We start from the raw sequence: 17,519 nt of genomic DNA, 5'->3' as shown, positions 1-17,519 counted from the left end.
TTTCCAGACACTCGTTAAGAGCCTTCCTGAAGATAACAGTTTCAGGCCCACCATGTTGCCTTTTCTGCACAGTTTCTAAATTTGCTCCTGCCTTTTCACGTTGAATTTATTGACTTGAAGTTTCAAACCTGTGTCCAGTGACTTGAGGCCCTGGCACAGTGGGCCTAGGTGTGCTGTGACTTAGGGAGAAACCTGGTCTGGACTGACGGGTGTTTTCCTCTCAGGACATTGTTTTACTTTGACCCGCTGCTGCCTGCAGCCTGTGTTTCTGCCAGCGGGGCAGGTTTGCTGCTGCCTCTGTCTTCTTATTAAGACAACTCATCCCATTACTCCCATTGCCCTGCTGTGGTTATCAGACCTTCCGGCCCTGGTCCTGGCAGCGCTTCCTGCTCTTGGTTCCCAGGCAGGCTCTGGGGCGCTGGCGGTGCTGATGCCGCCTACGGACCCCACAGGCTCAGACTTGCAGCCCCGCGTGCAGCTTTCTCGGGGAGAAACCAAGGTGCTGTTGTAGCTAACTTCCAGTGAAAGCCTGTCTTATCATTTTTAGAAGTGTTCCTTGGAAATCTTTCTTTGGGATTTGAACCTCTTCTCCTTTGAGTTTTTGCTCTTCTGTTTCTGTTTCTTTTCCTCTTTGGTTTTCACTTTTGAGTTTTTAGGTGCCTGGTTTTCAAAATCACATCATGGTGATAGTTTAGTCCTACTTTTCACTGTTGTCTCTGGGCAGGCTCATTTTTACTGACCTGCCCCTCCTGCCCACCCTTGGTCCACAGAAGTTCCAAGGCCAGTTGTTCTGTGGGGGTTCTGCACTGAGGGACATCTCAGTTGTGCTGGCATCTTGCATCATTTGTGTTTGTACTAGGTCCTGTGTGTCTTCTTACTTATGACTTGAACTGAGTACAACACCTGTCTGTGGTATGACCTCATGACATATTAAAAAAAAATTATTCACCCACTCCACAGTTTTTGCCAAAGCTGTTGGCAAAGTGTGATGAAGTGGGGATTGACTTCTCACTGATTGTGGCTAAACCAGTCTGGCGCCGTGTGAACTTGGGGCAGCCTCACTGATGTGCCCTCAGGATTCAGTCAGGGCTGGCAAGGGGAAGGGAGGGGAATTGTCCTTCTAAATTGACTGATGGCCAGAGACCTACTGTCATGGGAGTCTTGTTGCTGATTAGCCCTTGGGGACATGAGTCTTTTTGCCACGATTATTAAAGTCTTACCTGTTGTTGATGTAAGGACTGTAGAAGAGGTGCACTGAGGGGTCAAGCTGCACAAGATGTTCCAGCTCTAAGGAAAAAAGATGATTGAGTGGTGGGGGAGGGAAGGGGTAGGTGCTCTGTGAATGGACTGTTGAATCCTTGGAATAGAGTTCATGCAACTGAGGAGCTGAATTTTAAATTTTACTTAATTTCAGTTCATTGAAATAGCCACATGTGGCTAGTGGCTTCTGTGTAGCACAGCACAGGGACATGGTTATGGTGTGGCCTTCAGAAGCGTGATTCTGATCCCAGCTCTGTTGACTACCTGTGTGTGACCATGGGCACATTTCTTAAACTTGTAAGGTTGTTTTGAGAATTTGTTGTTATCCATGTTAGGGGTTTAGAGCAGTAACTGGCAAGAAGTGTGTGTTTAGTTAATGTTGGCTTATTTTTATGTTTACTCAGTATTTTGAGTGGAATTGTGTTAGAGTTCAAGTGGAATATGAAACTCTACTTTTTTTTTTTTTAATTTTCATGTTTTCTTGCTTTTTTTTTTTGCTCTAGGTTGCTGCAGCAACTGGTCACACAGTAATGTTGGTGGACCAAACGGAGGACATCCTGGCAAAATCTAGAAAGGGAATTGAGGAAAGCCTTAGGAGAGTGGCCAAGAAGAAGTTTGCAGAAAATCCCAAGGTAATTTCTTGTTATCAGTGTCCTCAAGACCAGTCCTCTGACCACTTCACATTTGTTGAGGGAATTCTGACCTTTGCTTGCTTTTTCAGCTTGTTTGTGTAAAACTCATTTCCCCATAACTTAGGCCAGTAGAATAACATAACCACTAAATACTCCTTGGAGACTGATGGCAGAACAGGAGACGTAACTGACCATATTGTTGGGTAGGTTTTGAAGAGAAAGTTTGTGCAGGTAGTGAACTTTCTGTCTGCTGAGAATTTGGAATTGAAGAACACCTATTTTGGTATAGGAAGAGATGGAAGAGAAAGAAACACGAAGATAATTTTTATACTTGCAAGTTAAAAAGAAAATGATAATAGTAAATTTTGTATTTAGAGAGAAGATTTTGATTTCTTAGATAATGTCTTATGCTTATGAATGATGTACTTCCTAAGGGAAATAGGGAGAGTCATTCTCACTTTCCAGCAGCAGGTGAAGAACAAGAATGTGAGGAACTCTTGGGAGGCTGGGAACTCTAGTTTGCTCTCTTTTTCATTGGACCTTTGCAATTAGAAATACTGCAGAAGTCACCCAAGTGAATTTTTGTTTACCTTTGTCACCTTATTAAAGTTGCTTAAGGTTAATTTCCTTGGAGTTTAGCTGGAATTTCTCTCCATACAGGTAGAGAAGAGTGCAGATAGTTTTTGTTGTGTTTTTCACCTCAGGTATCCGCAGTGGTGTGTCTCGTTGCCTCCTAGAATTTTTTTTTATTGTGGTAAAGTACATATAACAAAATTTGCCATTTTAAGCTTTTTTAGTGTACAGTTTGTTAGCATTTACCTTCACAATATTGTTTGACTACCACTATCACCTATTTGCAGAACTTTTTCATCGTCCCAAATAGATCTATACCCACTAAGTAATAACTCCCATCCTCCCCCAGCCCCTGGTGATTTCTGTTCTACCTTCTGTCTCTCTGAATTGCCTATTCAGGATACCTCACATAAGTGGAATCATACAATATTTGTCCTTTTTTAGCTGACTTATTTAATTTGATATAATATCTTCAAGGTTCATCCATGTACTTGTAGCATGTGTCAGACTTCATTTCTTTTTATGGCAATATTCCATTGTATGTACCACATTTTGTTTATCCATTCTTCTGTAGGAGAACACTTGGGTTGTTTTTACCTTTTAGCTTTTTTGAATAATTCTTCAATGAGCATTGGGGTACTGTCTGTTCAAGTCCCTCTTTTCATTTCTAGAAGTGGAATCACTGGGTCATATGGCAATCCTATGTTTAGTTTTTTGAGGGACCGCTGAACTGTTTTCCATAATGGCTGCACCATTTTACATTCCTACAAGCAGTGAATGAAGGTTCCAGTTTCTCCACCACCTGGCCAACACTTGTTATTATATTTTTTTCATAATAGCCATCATAGGAGATATGAAGTGGTATCTCACTGTCATTTTGGGACTTGCATTTTCTTAACGTATAGTCACCTTTTAAAATATCAGAAGGGCAGGGGAGGAGGTAATGTTACTCTCTCCCTGAAGAAGTTGAAGCAGTATGACAGCAGATTAAGACCTTCTCCTGTCCTCCATGTCTTTAATGATAGAGGGACCGGATACAGGGCTGCTGTGATGAGGGGTGAGGGAGGTGGGAGTCAGGGACAGGGCGAGCCTGAACCCAGGTAATCTGCGCTTTCACTTGTTTACTTTGCAGACTTCTGCAGGTTGTCCCCCTTGGGCCGAGGCTTTTGGTCCCTGAGGGTAAAAAGATGGCATCTGTGTGACCAGTGCAGTAGCCACTAGCTCCAGGTGGCTATTGTGCACTTGACATTTGGCTAGTCCAAATCAAGATGTACTGTGTAAGTGTGAGACAGACACCGGATTTCAAAGACTGAATAGAAAAACAACACAAAGTATCTTGATATTTAAAGATATTGATTATGTGTTGAAATGATAATATCTCAGATATATTGGGGTTAAATGAAATTAATTTTGCCTGATTTTTTTTTTTTTTACTTGTTAAAATGCAGCCAGAAGGAAATTTAAAATTACCTCCTGTCTTGCATTATGTTTCTGTTGAGCAGCTCTTACAATTGTTAATTCCTTGATAATTTTGGATACCTTTGCTGAGTGTGACCATTTGAATCCCCATGGGCAAGTTACATCTTGTAATAAAATGGCAGCTGATGGGGCACTGCCTGTTTCTGCCCTAGCTGAAGTCTATTTGTGGAAACCTGGAGGCACAAATGAGGAAAAGATAGGACCGCAAGCTCTTTGAGAGCAGAGGCTGTGGCTGGTATGTTTTTGAACGACCAGTTGCCGATACATGTTGGGCGATTATTATTTGATGGGTGACTGCCAAGTTCAACTTTCTTACCCTCCTCGATGCCCTTACTCAGCTCTTCCCTGCCTCCTGTTAGAGGGGGATAGTCAGCACCGCCTCTCAGACTCATGGTTGGGGCTGAGCTAAGCTTTTACCCTTTCTGAAAGGTCAAATTCCAGGCTTCATGGAAGCCTGTCATGAAGAGTACACGGCAGTCTGTTCACTAGGGACAGGCAGAGCAGGCCGACACAGGTGTTGTGAACAAGCAACTTAGTAACTGGAGCAGAGCCAGCCAAGAGCTTGGAAGGTTATGACTGACACAGGACAGTGTGTTGACTACCAGCTGGGATTGCTCACGGGCTGATTCTTGCCCTGGTGTCCCAAAGTACGTTGAGATGTCCACTCTAAGCAGAAACGTAGGGAGTTGTATTTCTCAGATTTTTAGGGCACTGTCAAGTTGTGTCTGAGGTGTGTTGGCCAGGTCTCACCCTCCTCTTTCCTCTCACTTTAGCAGCAAATCACACACCATTCTCCAGTGAGCCCAGTGACTGTTCCCTTCTCCTTCCTTCATTGCATTAGGCGGGCGATGAGTTCGTGGAGAAAACCCTGAGCAGCATCTCGACCAGCACGGACGCAGCGTCTGTGGTCCACAGCACAGACCTGGTGGTGGAGGCCATCATGGAGAATCTGAAGGTGAAGAGCGAGCTTTTCAAGAGGCTGGACAAGTTTGCCGCCGAGTACGTAACCCTTGGGAGATCTTGTTGGGTCTGAGGGCTTCCTCCCTGGCGCCCGGTACTAAGACTTCTCTTTTTGTTACCCACAGCTGTTTCCAGAAGAACCAACACTGTTTTCTTTGTTCTCTATCTTCTATTCCAATTTGCTCCCCAAAGCTTGGGCTGCCCTGATCTGGTCCTTGTCCCCAAACAAGGGTAGAATTTCCCATGTAAAACAGAGGGTCCATGCAGGGCCAGACCTTGATCTCTTGCAGCATCTGGGTCATGGACCCTCCCGGGCCAGAGGATGAAGGCACTTGGCCATGTCCTTAAATGTTGCTGAGCAACCTCAGGGCAATTTGATGTGCCCCCTCTTTTGAGTGGAACCAACAGAATGGTGTAGTTGAAGGGAATGCCTCTATCTACACAGTTTCCCAGGGCTCTCTGGCTTTGAGCCTTCAGTGGGTTAAATCAAAACACTCTTGGGAGCGTTTAAGGACCACTGAGTTCTTAACTCGGCTTCTTGGCAGAGGGTGGGAAAGGAGAGCCAGCACCACGTAGGTCAGACACAGGGGCGCCCGGGTTCAGGACCATCTGTGCAGTATTACTAGGCTATTCTCACATGCTACTGTGGATTTATGTGTGGCTCCTGCGATTGAGACACCTGACTGAGTCACTTATGCTCTCCTTGTGGCTTGCTTAGCCACACTTTACCCTTCTTGGTTGGAACTGGAAGTCAGAATATGTTTTATGACAATGGTAATTCTTAGGCAGCCACCAGTGAGCAGTGGCTAAGGAGAGACGCTTGCATACTGGCCTATTAGATTTCAGCCCTCAGAGCTATATGGCCTTGTGGCCAGAGAGGCCCTGCCCTGTCCTTCTGTCACCTGTATGTTACTTTGCTGATCAGCACACTCATATGCTTTACACTGGCATTTAAGGGCTGTGGCACCATCTGACAGAAACAGAAGACTCTCCAGGTAGGGGTATTGGCTTCCAAGTTAGCAGGAAGCCCTCTAGGATGGAAAAGCACCCACCCCAGGAAAGGGAGTATTATCAAGCAGTTTGGCCTTTATTGAAATGTTGATCATTCTCCCTCGTGACAGTGACAGGTCTGACTGCTTTCTTATGTCAGTGTCGAGTAATGGGAGGACTGTTGGGGGAAAATCAGGCGGCCTGGTGCTGGGCCCTCACCACTTCCCCCTCTGACCCTCTACAGTCATGAACCCTCTCTGGCCTTCAGTTTTATCATCTGTAATTTGAGTTGAGGGGTTAGGGGGAAATAATTGCCAAGACCTTCCTGGTTCCAACTCTACAACTAGTTTCCCTACCTGCGAATTAGGGATAGCGGCACCTAATGCACAGGGTTGTCAGGAAGCTGCTGTAATTCAGCTCACAGTTCCTGAGAGCCTGCTGTATGGCAGACACTATGCTAGGCTCTTTCACCTAAGTTCGTGTCATAAGACAGATGTGATGTGTGAAAGGGCGCACCGTAGGTGTGACTTTACTTCTGGTCACAGCCACCTGTCTCCACACTCTTACTTTCATTTTAGATTACCACCATTATTTGATGTTTGCTAAATTGTGTAGGTTTTTTTTTTTTTGAGGGGGGTTAGATTTATTTATTTTTTAATGGAGGTACTGGGGATTGAACCTATGACCTCGTGCATGGTAAGCACACCACACTCTACCATTAAGCTATACCCTCCCCAGTTGTGTGTGTGTGTTTTTTAAACAGTTTGACTGAGATACTTTACTGCCAAGTTTTGCAGTTAGATCCTATACTGGGAGATGAAAATATGGTCTAGTGATTTAAGTTCCAGTTGGAAACCCTGATGAAATGATTGCATCCTGTAAGAACGTGACTTCCCTAAGCTGCAGCGTTAGAAGTGCAGATGAAAAGCTTTGCCAAGGCCTCCAGCCTGCCCCAGCTGAGTCCTGGTTCTCCCCTTTTGACAAAGCATGGACTCCCTCCCACTGCAGTCCCCACCACCCGCTCTAGTGTTCACTGGGGGCCTGGGGGCATTGAAATGGACCATCATGCTTGTGCTGCCGATTTTCTGTTGGTACATTTGAGAGGAAAGTAATTTTTTTTGGTACCTGAATGTCAGAAAAGAAAAACAAAAGATGGTCCTAGAGAGTCAAGTGTTTCAAGGAAAATGTGAGAGTGTGCTTTTTGATGGAAGGTAAAGACAGCCGTGTGTGTTTAATACGTATATACGTTGTGTTTGTGTTGAAGGAAGGCAGCGTGAGATGCTGTTAGGGTCAGAGCCAGCCTGACCGACTGGGAGAGGTAGAGGCAGAGCTCTGCTGGGAAGAGACATCTTTCTCCTTCTGGTAAATGTGTGCTGGGAGTGTTCTGGGTTGCAGACACTCAGCACTGGGCCCTGATGTAGTCTTCCATTTGTATCTGCAGGGGTTGGGTCCAAACCTGAGGACGTGCAATCCTCTAATACAGAATGGGGTAGTATTTGCATATAACCTACACAGATCCTTCTGTATACTTTAAGCCATCTCTAGAGTACTCATGATACCTACTGCAACGTAAATACTATAAATCGCACAGAGATTTCAAGTTTTGCTTTTTAGTACTTTTTGGATTTTTTTCCCCAAATATGTTTGATCCTGGTTGGCAGAACCCACGGATCCTGAGGGCCAACTGTAACTTCACTGATGAAACGTGTTCTCCAGTCAGTGTCCCTTTGTTTGTCCTTTTTGCAGATGAGTTGCCCTTCAGGTGCCCTATAAGAAGGCACCACACTACGAGTATAACCCTCATCTCTGAAGTACCCCCTTTTTAAGCAGGGTGTGGAGCCCCTGCCGGCCCAGCCTTGCGTCACCGTGGCCCTGCGGCTATGGTTGAGGGCGGGTGGCTAGGAAACACTTGCGTTGGCCCACTCCTGGTTACCGCAAGGGTCTCCTTGCCTTCTGTGATGCAGGCTGGCTTACAGTATTTCGTCTAGACCAGAAAGCAAGAAACTTTGAAAACTAGAATTCTAAACCTTAAAAAAGGTCTTTTTTTTTTTTTTTTTTTTTAAAGGAGAAGACCCTCTACCTGGCCTTTAAATTGACCAACTTGGAAGCTGTTTGAGAAAAGTTGGTGTTCTTGTGCCGTGAAAGTGAAGTGCTCTCCTGGGCCGAGCACACGAGGGGTCTCCCCTCAGCCTCTGTGCACCCGCCACCCAGCCACAGGGCTCCTTTCACCTCATTCTTCTCCTCTTTCCCAGTGACTAGTTTCTTCTCCCTTCCCTCTTGCCTCTCCTGCGATTCCAGGCAGATTGTAGTATTGCCTTTTGGGTAAGCAGGAACCTCCAGTCTGGTTATAAGGGACCAGTCCCCTTCCTGCGCTGTGACCGGGCCCTCGTGGTTGTAATTGGCGCTGTGCCAGTCTGTGTATATTCATCCTTGAGGGAAGCAGAGAAGTCTCTGATTAAAGATTTGCCTGCCATGCCTTTGGCACCCCACTTTGCTAATGTCTTAAAAAGCAAATTTGGTTAAAGTCAGTATGGATTTTTAAATTAATCATTTACTATTTTATATACACAGGAGAAGATGCTTTTTAAGGAGAGTTTATAAGCAGAATACCTTGAACTACAGTTATCATTATATACACGTATCCTTTCTTCCCCACATCTGCCAGTGTAACCTTTTGGACTTCTTTTGGACTATGTTGATTTTCTTCAATTTTCATTTTTATTCCCATTCAATGGCAAAGTAAAGCTTTTCACTTGAGGGGAAAAGATTGTAGTTCATGTTTCTATCATATGTTTCTCATTGAGGATCCAGGTGTTTCTTCAGTTTTTTGTTTATTTTGAGTGTCTGTGATGCATCCTGTTTTTCCTTAGTCTTTGTTCACTTAGAATTTCATCTTGTGACTGATGTTTTACCTTGTTTTTATCTTGCATACCATGAGAGTTAAATAATACAAGTAGCTAACAGAAATCCTGCTCCCTAAAATTAAAGAAGGATTGGTAAAGACTAAATAGGCTTTTGGAACATTTCAAATTACTTAATTTCAAATTTCAAAATTTAAATGAAACAGGTCACTTGATTTCAGCCTCTTGTGTGAAGTCATGTCTTTTCCCTGACTTCCTCTAGGGTCAGGATGGCGGATCTGGGCAGTAAGCAGTCACCTCGTGCATTGCACCCGAGGAGTCACGACTGTTTTCAAAGAGGGGACTCATTTCAATCCTCCACCATCTTTCTCTCCACAGACACACAATCTTTGCCAGCAACACTTCCTCTTTGCAGATCACAAGCCTAGCCAATGCCACCACCAGACAGGACCGATTCGCCGGGCTCCATTTCTTCAACCCAGTGCCCTTGATGAAACTTGTGGAGGTCAGTGGGTGTCTGTTGTGCATGTGTGCTTGCTCTGTGAGCTCTCAGTCCTGCTTCTCTGAGTCGCAGCTGCCCTGCCACCGGGAATTGCACTGGGTGGACTTTATTGGGAGGGTGGAGGGTTGTCCTTGTGCTTGTGTTTCTCTGGCCAGAGTGTCCTTTCAGAGCCAAAGGAAGAAACAGTGCCTGATACCCAGGAAGGTCACTGTGCTTTGTTTCCTCGCAGCCCTGTGTTCTGACCGACGATGACTAGAAGGGCTGCTAACTTGTGGAATGTCACTTGTTTGCGCCGTAGCTGATGGGCAGTGCAGAGAGAGGCGTCAGATTGGGAAGGCAGCACTAGAGACCACTGGCTTGATGAGACCACAAAGGGAGAGCCACCGTGTTCATATTGTCTCATTGAGGTCGGTTTGTTAAGGCTGGATGTGGAATTTTATCAGCCTAGTTTCCCACAGGAATCACTGTGATACCCTGTCCACTGTTACTGTGGTGAATTCAGCCCCAGGTAACAGAGGAGGCACATCTCCCATGTGTTGTGATCAGAGCTTTTAAAGCTCTCCTGGTAGCCTTGAACCTTGTGACCACAAACCCAGGAGGTGGTGGGAAGTGGCTAGGGAGGGCCACCAGTGATCTTGCTTGGGCCTCTTCTGCTTGCTTGCTCATAGAGTTGGGTACGAGGGAGATGGAGTCACTATAGACAGTTTGCACCTGAAATGTGGCAACTTGCCTTTTAAAGGGGGGCTAATTACAGGGTCTGAGGAGCAGCCGCTATTAAAGTGGCATTTGTTCTCAGATTGAGGAGTTATTGCCGTGCAAAGTGTGGGGGATGTGGAGCCAGCACACCTCCAGACTGGCTGGGGCTCCCTGGGAGAGTGTGGGGGATCTTTTTCCCCTCCAGGCCTCTTTCCCCCATCCCCTCATTTCCTCCACCTCCCACAGGAAATAGAAGAAACAGTACTTATCCTTATGCAGGAAAGAGCAAGGAAGTGGAATGGAATTTCCAACATTTCAGGACTGAGGGACTAATTACCTTTTTGGTTACTATATCATGTACATATGGGTTTTGAAAATAAAGACACATTTTATAGGTTAACTTCAAACTTCAATACAGTTTTCAACTGCATTTATCTGATAATGTCCATCTATGTCTTTGGAAGTGTGGCACATTGATTGTTAACAGTTAATGCTTGGCAAATGTTACCATTTCTAGAAAATGTTTTCTAAAAGTGCTCTTCTTTATACAATTTTTATTCTTTAACTTGAGCATTTGTGTCTGTGTCACTGGTGGTAAGCACCAAAGTAATCATGATTTGATGGGCTCCACTTGGGATTGTTCTCATTTATATACACGTATATGTGTATTTTTTCAGGCTCTGTATTAGAACAGAATATCTGTAGTACTTGGTATTTGTTGAATGACTGAATAAATATTCTTCCCTCCTATTAAAAAACCTTTACTGCTGACTCCTTTAAGCCAACAGATGATTTTTAAAACTCTGTAATTAGCAGCCTGTTCCCTAGCTCAGTCTATATGGTTCTGAAGGAGACTTTTACACCACCTTAGGAATAATTCTCAGGTTGCAGTTTGATTTGTGACCCCTGCAGAGCAGTTTCTGGCCCAGCTCATCTGATGCCTTGTCCCCATCCTCCTGGTTCTTTTTTCTGTTTCCACTCACTTACTTCCCTTAGTGCCATAACATTCCACCACTTCCCAAGCTGTGACGACATTAAAACACGAATGATAATGATTCTCTCCATTTACGTAGCACCTTTCATCCTGCACAGACACTAGCTCATTAGGCCCCGCAGCCCTCTTACAAGAGGGAGGACTTGTCAACTATCATCACCTCTGTCTCACAGAAGAGAGGTGAGGCACCGAGAGCTGATTTGACCTGCCTAAGCTCATGTAAAGGGTCTCATGTAGAAGCCAAGCCTGTTTGCTTTAACTCTTGTTGAAGTCCCTTAACTAGCATTTAAATTATAAATCTAGATATTTTAAGTTTAAAGTCACTTGGGTTTCTCTCCACTTGCAGAAGTCTCACTCCTGACAAGGTGAATTCTCTCCTGAGGGCTGGCTGCCAGGTATGCGGCTTGGTGCCAGTTCCTGTGGATCCCAGTGGCCCACTGTGAGCGGGGCAGCACTCGCACTCCTGTGCTGCCCCTCACACAAAAGTCAGGAGGGTGGCCCGGAGCCTGCCCCAGTGCCTGGCAGGCGGCACGCCCCGGCTGGGGGCCCCTGTTAGCTGGAAGTGAAAGCCTTCCTCTGAGATGAGCCTGTCCTGAGGCAAAGGGAGCCGCTGGGCTTTGGGGCACCTGTGTGGGAGAGGGTGGAGTACTGGGGGGAGCACTCGGCTCAGAGTCCACGGGACCCTGCGACTTGGCATATCGCTCAATGTGCCTGGGGGCTCTTCTCATCTATAGACTGAGAGAAGGTGGGACTCCATGCAGAGTACTTTAAGGGCGGTCATTATACTCTGCACGAATAAAAGTCAGCATTTACTGGGCACTTCAGTCCTCCTAGGAGCTGCCCTTAATGCTTTACCTTCTTAATCTGATCCTATTCTCACCTCAGGCCCTTGAGGTAGGTACAGTGATTTCAATGCCATTTCAGTTTTAAGAAATATCCCCAGGGTCACAGAGTTGATCAGTGATGTGCCAGGATTTGAACCCAGGTCTGTCTCGGTGACAAAGCCTGTAAAGCTCTCCTGCACACGCACATACATGTTTATATTTTAAGCCTTGATTTTGTATATTCTGCTGTAGTCTGCTATCTTAGAGTAGCAGACTTAGATGTAGTGCTTAGAGTAGACATCTTCGTTTCTGGCTTGAGATCCTTCTATTTTAAAACTAAAATTATCTTTGCTTTTGGTCAGTGTTTCCTTGAACTGTTTTATTGATATTGTTTGCTGACTCTCTGGTTATACGTCTTTTCTGCTTTGCATTTCCAGGTCATTAAAACACCAATGACTAGCCAGAAGACATTTGAATCTCTGGTGGACTTCAGCAAAGCCCTGGGAAAGCATCCTGTTTCTTGCAAGGTAGAGTATGGGTAGGTTGCTAAGGGGGTGATTTTCCTTGGAACCTGACTTAGTCCAGGTAGAATTCTTCCATAGTAGAAATGATGTGGGAGATGGGTCACTTTTACTGCAGGCCTGTCTGCAGGCTGTAAAGGGCAAGCTGTGCCTACAGCAGGAAAATCAGACTCCTAAATTTTGCCCAAGGCCAGCAGTGGATAGCCTGACATCCCAATGGAGCCCACAGCTTCAGCTAAATTGAAAACTCAGACTTCCCTCTGGGCCTTGCCTTTTTTCTGTCGGTGAGCAGCTGTGTTTCCATAAATGGTTTTTGTTACCCCATTAGCTTAAGCTTCTGCTGGGCCTCGGGGAGCCAGAAGCCTGTGTGTCAGGCACGGCCTGATGTCCCACGTACCCCAAACAAAACTAGAGCTTCAGTTTTGGAAGGAACACTGCAGGTGGTTAGGGAAATGAGAGACAGAGGCAAAAGCCCATCCGCCCAAGGTAGCGTTAACCAAACTGTTTCTCGGTGGAATGTTGCGTTATGGTTGTTTTGTGTTGTTTTGTTTTTCAGTAAGAAACATGGCTGAATGGAAAGCATGCCTCTAGCCTTTTTCCCTTTAAGATACCAGTGATTGTAAAATTATCCCAGTTGCTATCACCTGCTTTTGTTTTGATTATCTTCAATCTCTCCATTTCCTCTTTAGTTCCCATAAAACTTAGGGACTTGGCTTCTGACTTGGCAGATCTTCCTAAAGGGGCAGTTAGTTTTATCACAAAGTGGCCATTATAAATTTTTATAAATATATGATCTACTTTTTTGACCATAATCTTAAATATCATTGTGGTTCTTCTCATAGCATACTTTTGCTTTCTGAAATATTCTCAAGTTTGAACTCATAGCATTGTGTTAACCTGTGAAAATTCAAATTGTTCAAGAATCATCTGGAAAAGTCACCTGTTGCTGTGGACCCCAGTAGCCAAAGAGAACAGACTTCCATGTGCCAGTTTCCCTGTCCAGAACTGTGGTGTTGTATTAAGGAGTCTCATTTTTTAACACTCAGTTTTTTTTGTTTGTTTAGTTTTGTGGTTTTAAAACATCTGGATTAAAAAAAAAATCACATTAATAAGCAGAGGGTATGGTTGCACTTTCTTATCAGCTTGTGCTTTGTTCGTGGCAGCGGGTAGTCATGGGTTAGAAAGGACATCAGTGCGCAGTAAATGAAAAATGAGGTGTGAAATGGAGGTGCAGGAACAAGCAGGGATGGTCTTTGGCAGCAGAGTCATACTAAGACTTCATGAGGAGAGTGTGGTATAGAAAGGTTAAGGCGACTCTGGAGCCAGCCTGCCTGGGTTCAGATCTTGGCTCTGGCATTTATTAGCTATGTTGCTTTGAGCAAGCACTTAACCTCTCTGTGCCTCCGTGTCCTCTACCTCACATAGAGGTAATATTAGTATTTGTCTCACAGGGTTATTATGAGAATAAATGAATTAATGTTTGTAAAACACTTCGAACAACACAGTTCATGGCGTATGATAAGTACAGAGATAAAATATATTTAGTAAATAAATGTGTATGAAAAATGTAAGGTGAACAATTACATAAAATTAAATTGCCCTGTTAAAGGACTGTGTCTCTCTCCATTCCGCCAGCGTTATGAGTGTATCTGTCTCCGCATCCTCAGCAGCACTGGCTGTTATAATGGGGAAAACCTGCTACCAGTAATCTTACTGGCAACATGCTGTTTCATTCTAATGAATATTTCTTTGATTACTAGTGAGTTTAAATATTTTGTGAGTTTCAGCACTTTTTCCTTGTTGAGTTCTATGAACGCTTTTTGTAGATGAAATTGTCTATATAAAAACCCATATATTATAATTGGAGAAAATATTTTTCCTGGACTGCCTTCTGATTTCTAACCTTGTATATGATATGCTTCATATATTTCACTATCCTACCCTATCCCGAATTTCTACAGTAAACTTTTTGAAGTTAGAAAGCATTTTTGCCCTGGTTGTAAACTCAACATTGTTGTAGTAACATAGTCTTGGTTAAACTGATAAAACTCTTTTGTGCATCTCTGTACTCCTGGGAGAGGGGGTAGGGGAGGTTTCACCGTGTCCAGAAGGAGCGGAGGTACAGATCCTGCAGCTCCAGCATGCAGCCAGGTCAGCTGTAGGAGCAGGGCAGGAGGCTGGTCGTCTTTAATTCGGATGTTGATGGAGTGCCTAGTGTGTGTTAGAAATGGACACGAGGCCTGGGGCCAGGGTGAGGAGTTCTGCCTGCAGGAGGATCACCAGGGAATGTTCAAAGAGGAGCCTCCCCTACTTAGTGGAAATCGGCTTCACAACAAAAGAGAGCAGTAGGTAGACTCCAGAGCCCACACCTGGCCTGCAGGAGTGGTGGTTAAGCATTTTAATGAGGTGGGAAATGACGAGAGAGTGTGCAGTACAGGGGTTGTCCAGGGTAGAGGGCCTTGGGTGGTGAGCTGTGAAAGGCCATTAGTCTGTCCAGACCTGCTTGTTTGTTGCGGCACCTGTTCCCAACTCAACCATCCTGTGCCGCTGCCGGAGCGTGAGAAACTCCTGAAGCCAGGAAGTAGTGCCTCTGTGAGGATTGTTACTTTTTCTAGACTCCTGAAAGGGGTGTGGGAAAGGAGAGAAGTGGAGGGCTATATGCACAGCATTTTATGGGTTTCCTGGTTTATCTTCACAACTTGTGAGGTAGAAGTTACTGTACTATTCCCATTTCACAGATGATGAAACTGAGTTTCTGAGTGACACAGAGTCAGAGACTGTTAGAATTTGAGCCCAGATCTGCCTGTCCTCAAAGCTGTGCTCTTTTTAGTGACTCCTCTGCCTTGCTTGATCTGCCTTTATTTTGGGACCCATGCAGTGGAGGGTTCTGGGGTACTAGAGTTGCTGGATAAATTGTCATGTAAGATAGAAGTGAGGCTGTGCTGGTACTTTGAAAATGTAGCGCTAGATAAATGTGGGTAACAACCCAGGGTTAGAAGGAGCGATCTGGTGACTTCACAAAAGATAAAGTTCAGTGAAATTTCACTTGTTTTCTTTTTGTCTCTCTCCTCTGACAGGACACTCCTGGGTTTATTGTCAACCGTCTCCTGGTGCCGTACCTCATGGAAGCAGTCCGGCTGTATGAACGAGGTAGCTGTCCTGAGCCAGGCTGGGAGCAGCAGGTCTCGGCCCTGGCAGGCTCTCTGGGAGTTCTCATGCAGGTCCTGTGAGAAGGGCCAGGCCATGTGGAATAGGGAAGGGGCTTCTGTTTTCTGACTTTGTGTATCAGTCTGACCCTGGGTCGGGTGCCTTTCCACTGAGTTTCCTGGGCCCCTGGATTCCCTGAGGCCCCTGAGCTGACTCTAGGATGCCCCATGACAGTCCCAGTCAGAGCAGTCATGTGGCCAACACAGAGGTATATTCTGGATCTCTGGGTATATCCTCTTGCCTAACTTCCCTACCATACTGCTGGAAAGGTAACTCATGTCTGCTCTGCTTCAAAGACAAACAGATGGAACTGGGTGAAAAGCAAATGTAGTTTTCAGTTACTTCATTCACAAATGCTTGCTCCTGAGAATGTCATCTTTGTTTTTTATTTTCTTTTTATTGAAGTATAGTTGATCTGCAGTGTTGTGTTAGTTTCTGGTGTACAGCATAGTAATTCAGTTATTTATATGTGTGTGTGCGTGTGTATAAAATTCTTTTTTATATTCTTTTTCATTATAGGTTATCACAAGCTATTGAATACAGTTCCCTGTGCTATATATAGTAGGACCTTGTTGTTTATCTATTTTATATAAATAGTAGTGTGTATCTGCTAATCCCAAACTCCTAATTTATCCCCCCACCCCCTTTCCCCTTTGGTGACCATAAGTTTGTTTTCTATGCCTGTGAGTCTGTTTCTGTTTTATAAATAAGTCCATTTGTATCATTTTTTAGATTCCACATATAAGTGATATCATGTGCTATTTGTCTTTCTCTGATTTACTTAGTATATTAATCTGCAGGTCCATCCATGTTGCTGCAAATGGCATTATTTCATTCTTTTTTATGGCTGAGTAGTATTCCATTGCATATGTTTACTGTATCTTCTTTATCCAGTCATCTGTTGATGGAATTTAGGTTGCTTACATGTCTCGGTAAATAGTGCTCCTATGAACATGGGGTGCATGTATCTTTTCAAATTGGAGTTTTCACCAGATATATGCCCAGGAGTGGGATTGCTGGATCATATGATAACTATTTTTAGTTTTTTAAGGAATATCATTACTGTTTTCCATAGTGGTTGCACCAAATTACATTCCCACCAACAGTATAGGAGGGTTCCCTTTTCTCCACACCCTCTCCAGCATTTATTGTTTGTGGACTTATTAATGATGGCCATCTTATTAATGATGGCCATGACTTTTTAAGGATGGCCATTCCAACTGGTGTGAGGTGATACCTCATTGTAGGGTTTTGTTTTGTTTTGTTTTTGAGGTTTAGTTAGTTTACAATGTTGTGTCAATTCCTGGTGTACAACACATTTGTATACATGCATATACATATATTCATTTTCAGATTCTTTTTCACTGTAAGCTGCTACAAGATATTGAATATATTTCCCTGTACTATATAGTACAAACTTGTTTATCTGTTTTATATATACCAGTCAGTATCTGCAAATCTTGAACACCCAGTTTATCCCTTCCCACTCCCCTCCTCCCTGGCAACCACAAGTCTGTATTCTATGTCTGTGAGTCTGTTTCTGTTTTATATGTAAGTTCATTTGTCTTTTTTTTTTTTTTTTTTTTTAGATTCCACATATGAGTGAGCTCATGGTATTTTTCTTTCTCTTTCTGGCTTACTTCGCTTAGGATCACATTCTCCAGGGCCATCCATGTTGCTGCAAATGGCATTATTTTATCACTTTTTATGGCTGAGTAGTATTCCAATGTATAAATAAACCACAACTTATTTATCCAGTCATATTTCGATGGACATTTAGGTTATTTCCTTGTCTTGGCTATTGTAAATAGTGTTGCTATGAACATTGGGGTCCAGGTGTCTCTTTGAATTAGGGTTTCCTCTGGATATATGCCCAGGAGTAGGATTGTTGGGTCATATGGTAAGTCTGTTTTTAGTTCTTTGAGGAATTTCCATACTGTTTTCCACAAAGGCTGCACCAAACCGCATTCCTACCAACAGTGTAGGAGGGTTCCTTTTTCTCCAAACCCTCTCCAGCATT

The 17,519-nt window shown here is 44.1% G+C and overlaps 1 protein-coding gene across 1 annotated transcript in view; it reads left to right on the top strand.

The window, feature by feature from the left end:
- Positions 1-17,519, top strand: part of HADH (hydroxyacyl-CoA dehydrogenase) — a 45,854-nt gene that overhangs the window by 18,664 nt on the left and 9,671 nt on the right. Inside the window, exons 2-6 of the mRNA XM_074342628.1 lie at positions 1,764-1,892; positions 4,786-4,943; positions 9,134-9,260; positions 12,209-12,298; positions 15,370-15,442. Coding sequence (XP_074198729.1) covers positions 1,764-1,892; positions 4,786-4,943; positions 9,134-9,260; positions 12,209-12,298; positions 15,370-15,442 — 577 coding nt within the window. The remainder of the gene's footprint in view (positions 1-1,763; positions 1,893-4,785; positions 4,944-9,133; positions 9,261-12,208; positions 12,299-15,369; positions 15,443-17,519) is intronic.

Source organism: Camelus bactrianus, chromosome 2 (assembly GCF_048773025.1).
Source record: "Camelus bactrianus isolate YW-2024 breed Bactrian camel chromosome 2, ASM4877302v1, whole genome shotgun sequence".
Classification (NCBI taxonomy): Eukaryota; Metazoa; Chordata; class Mammalia; order Artiodactyla; family Camelidae; genus Camelus; species Camelus bactrianus.
This window is presented reverse-complemented; position numbering and strand designations above follow the sequence as displayed.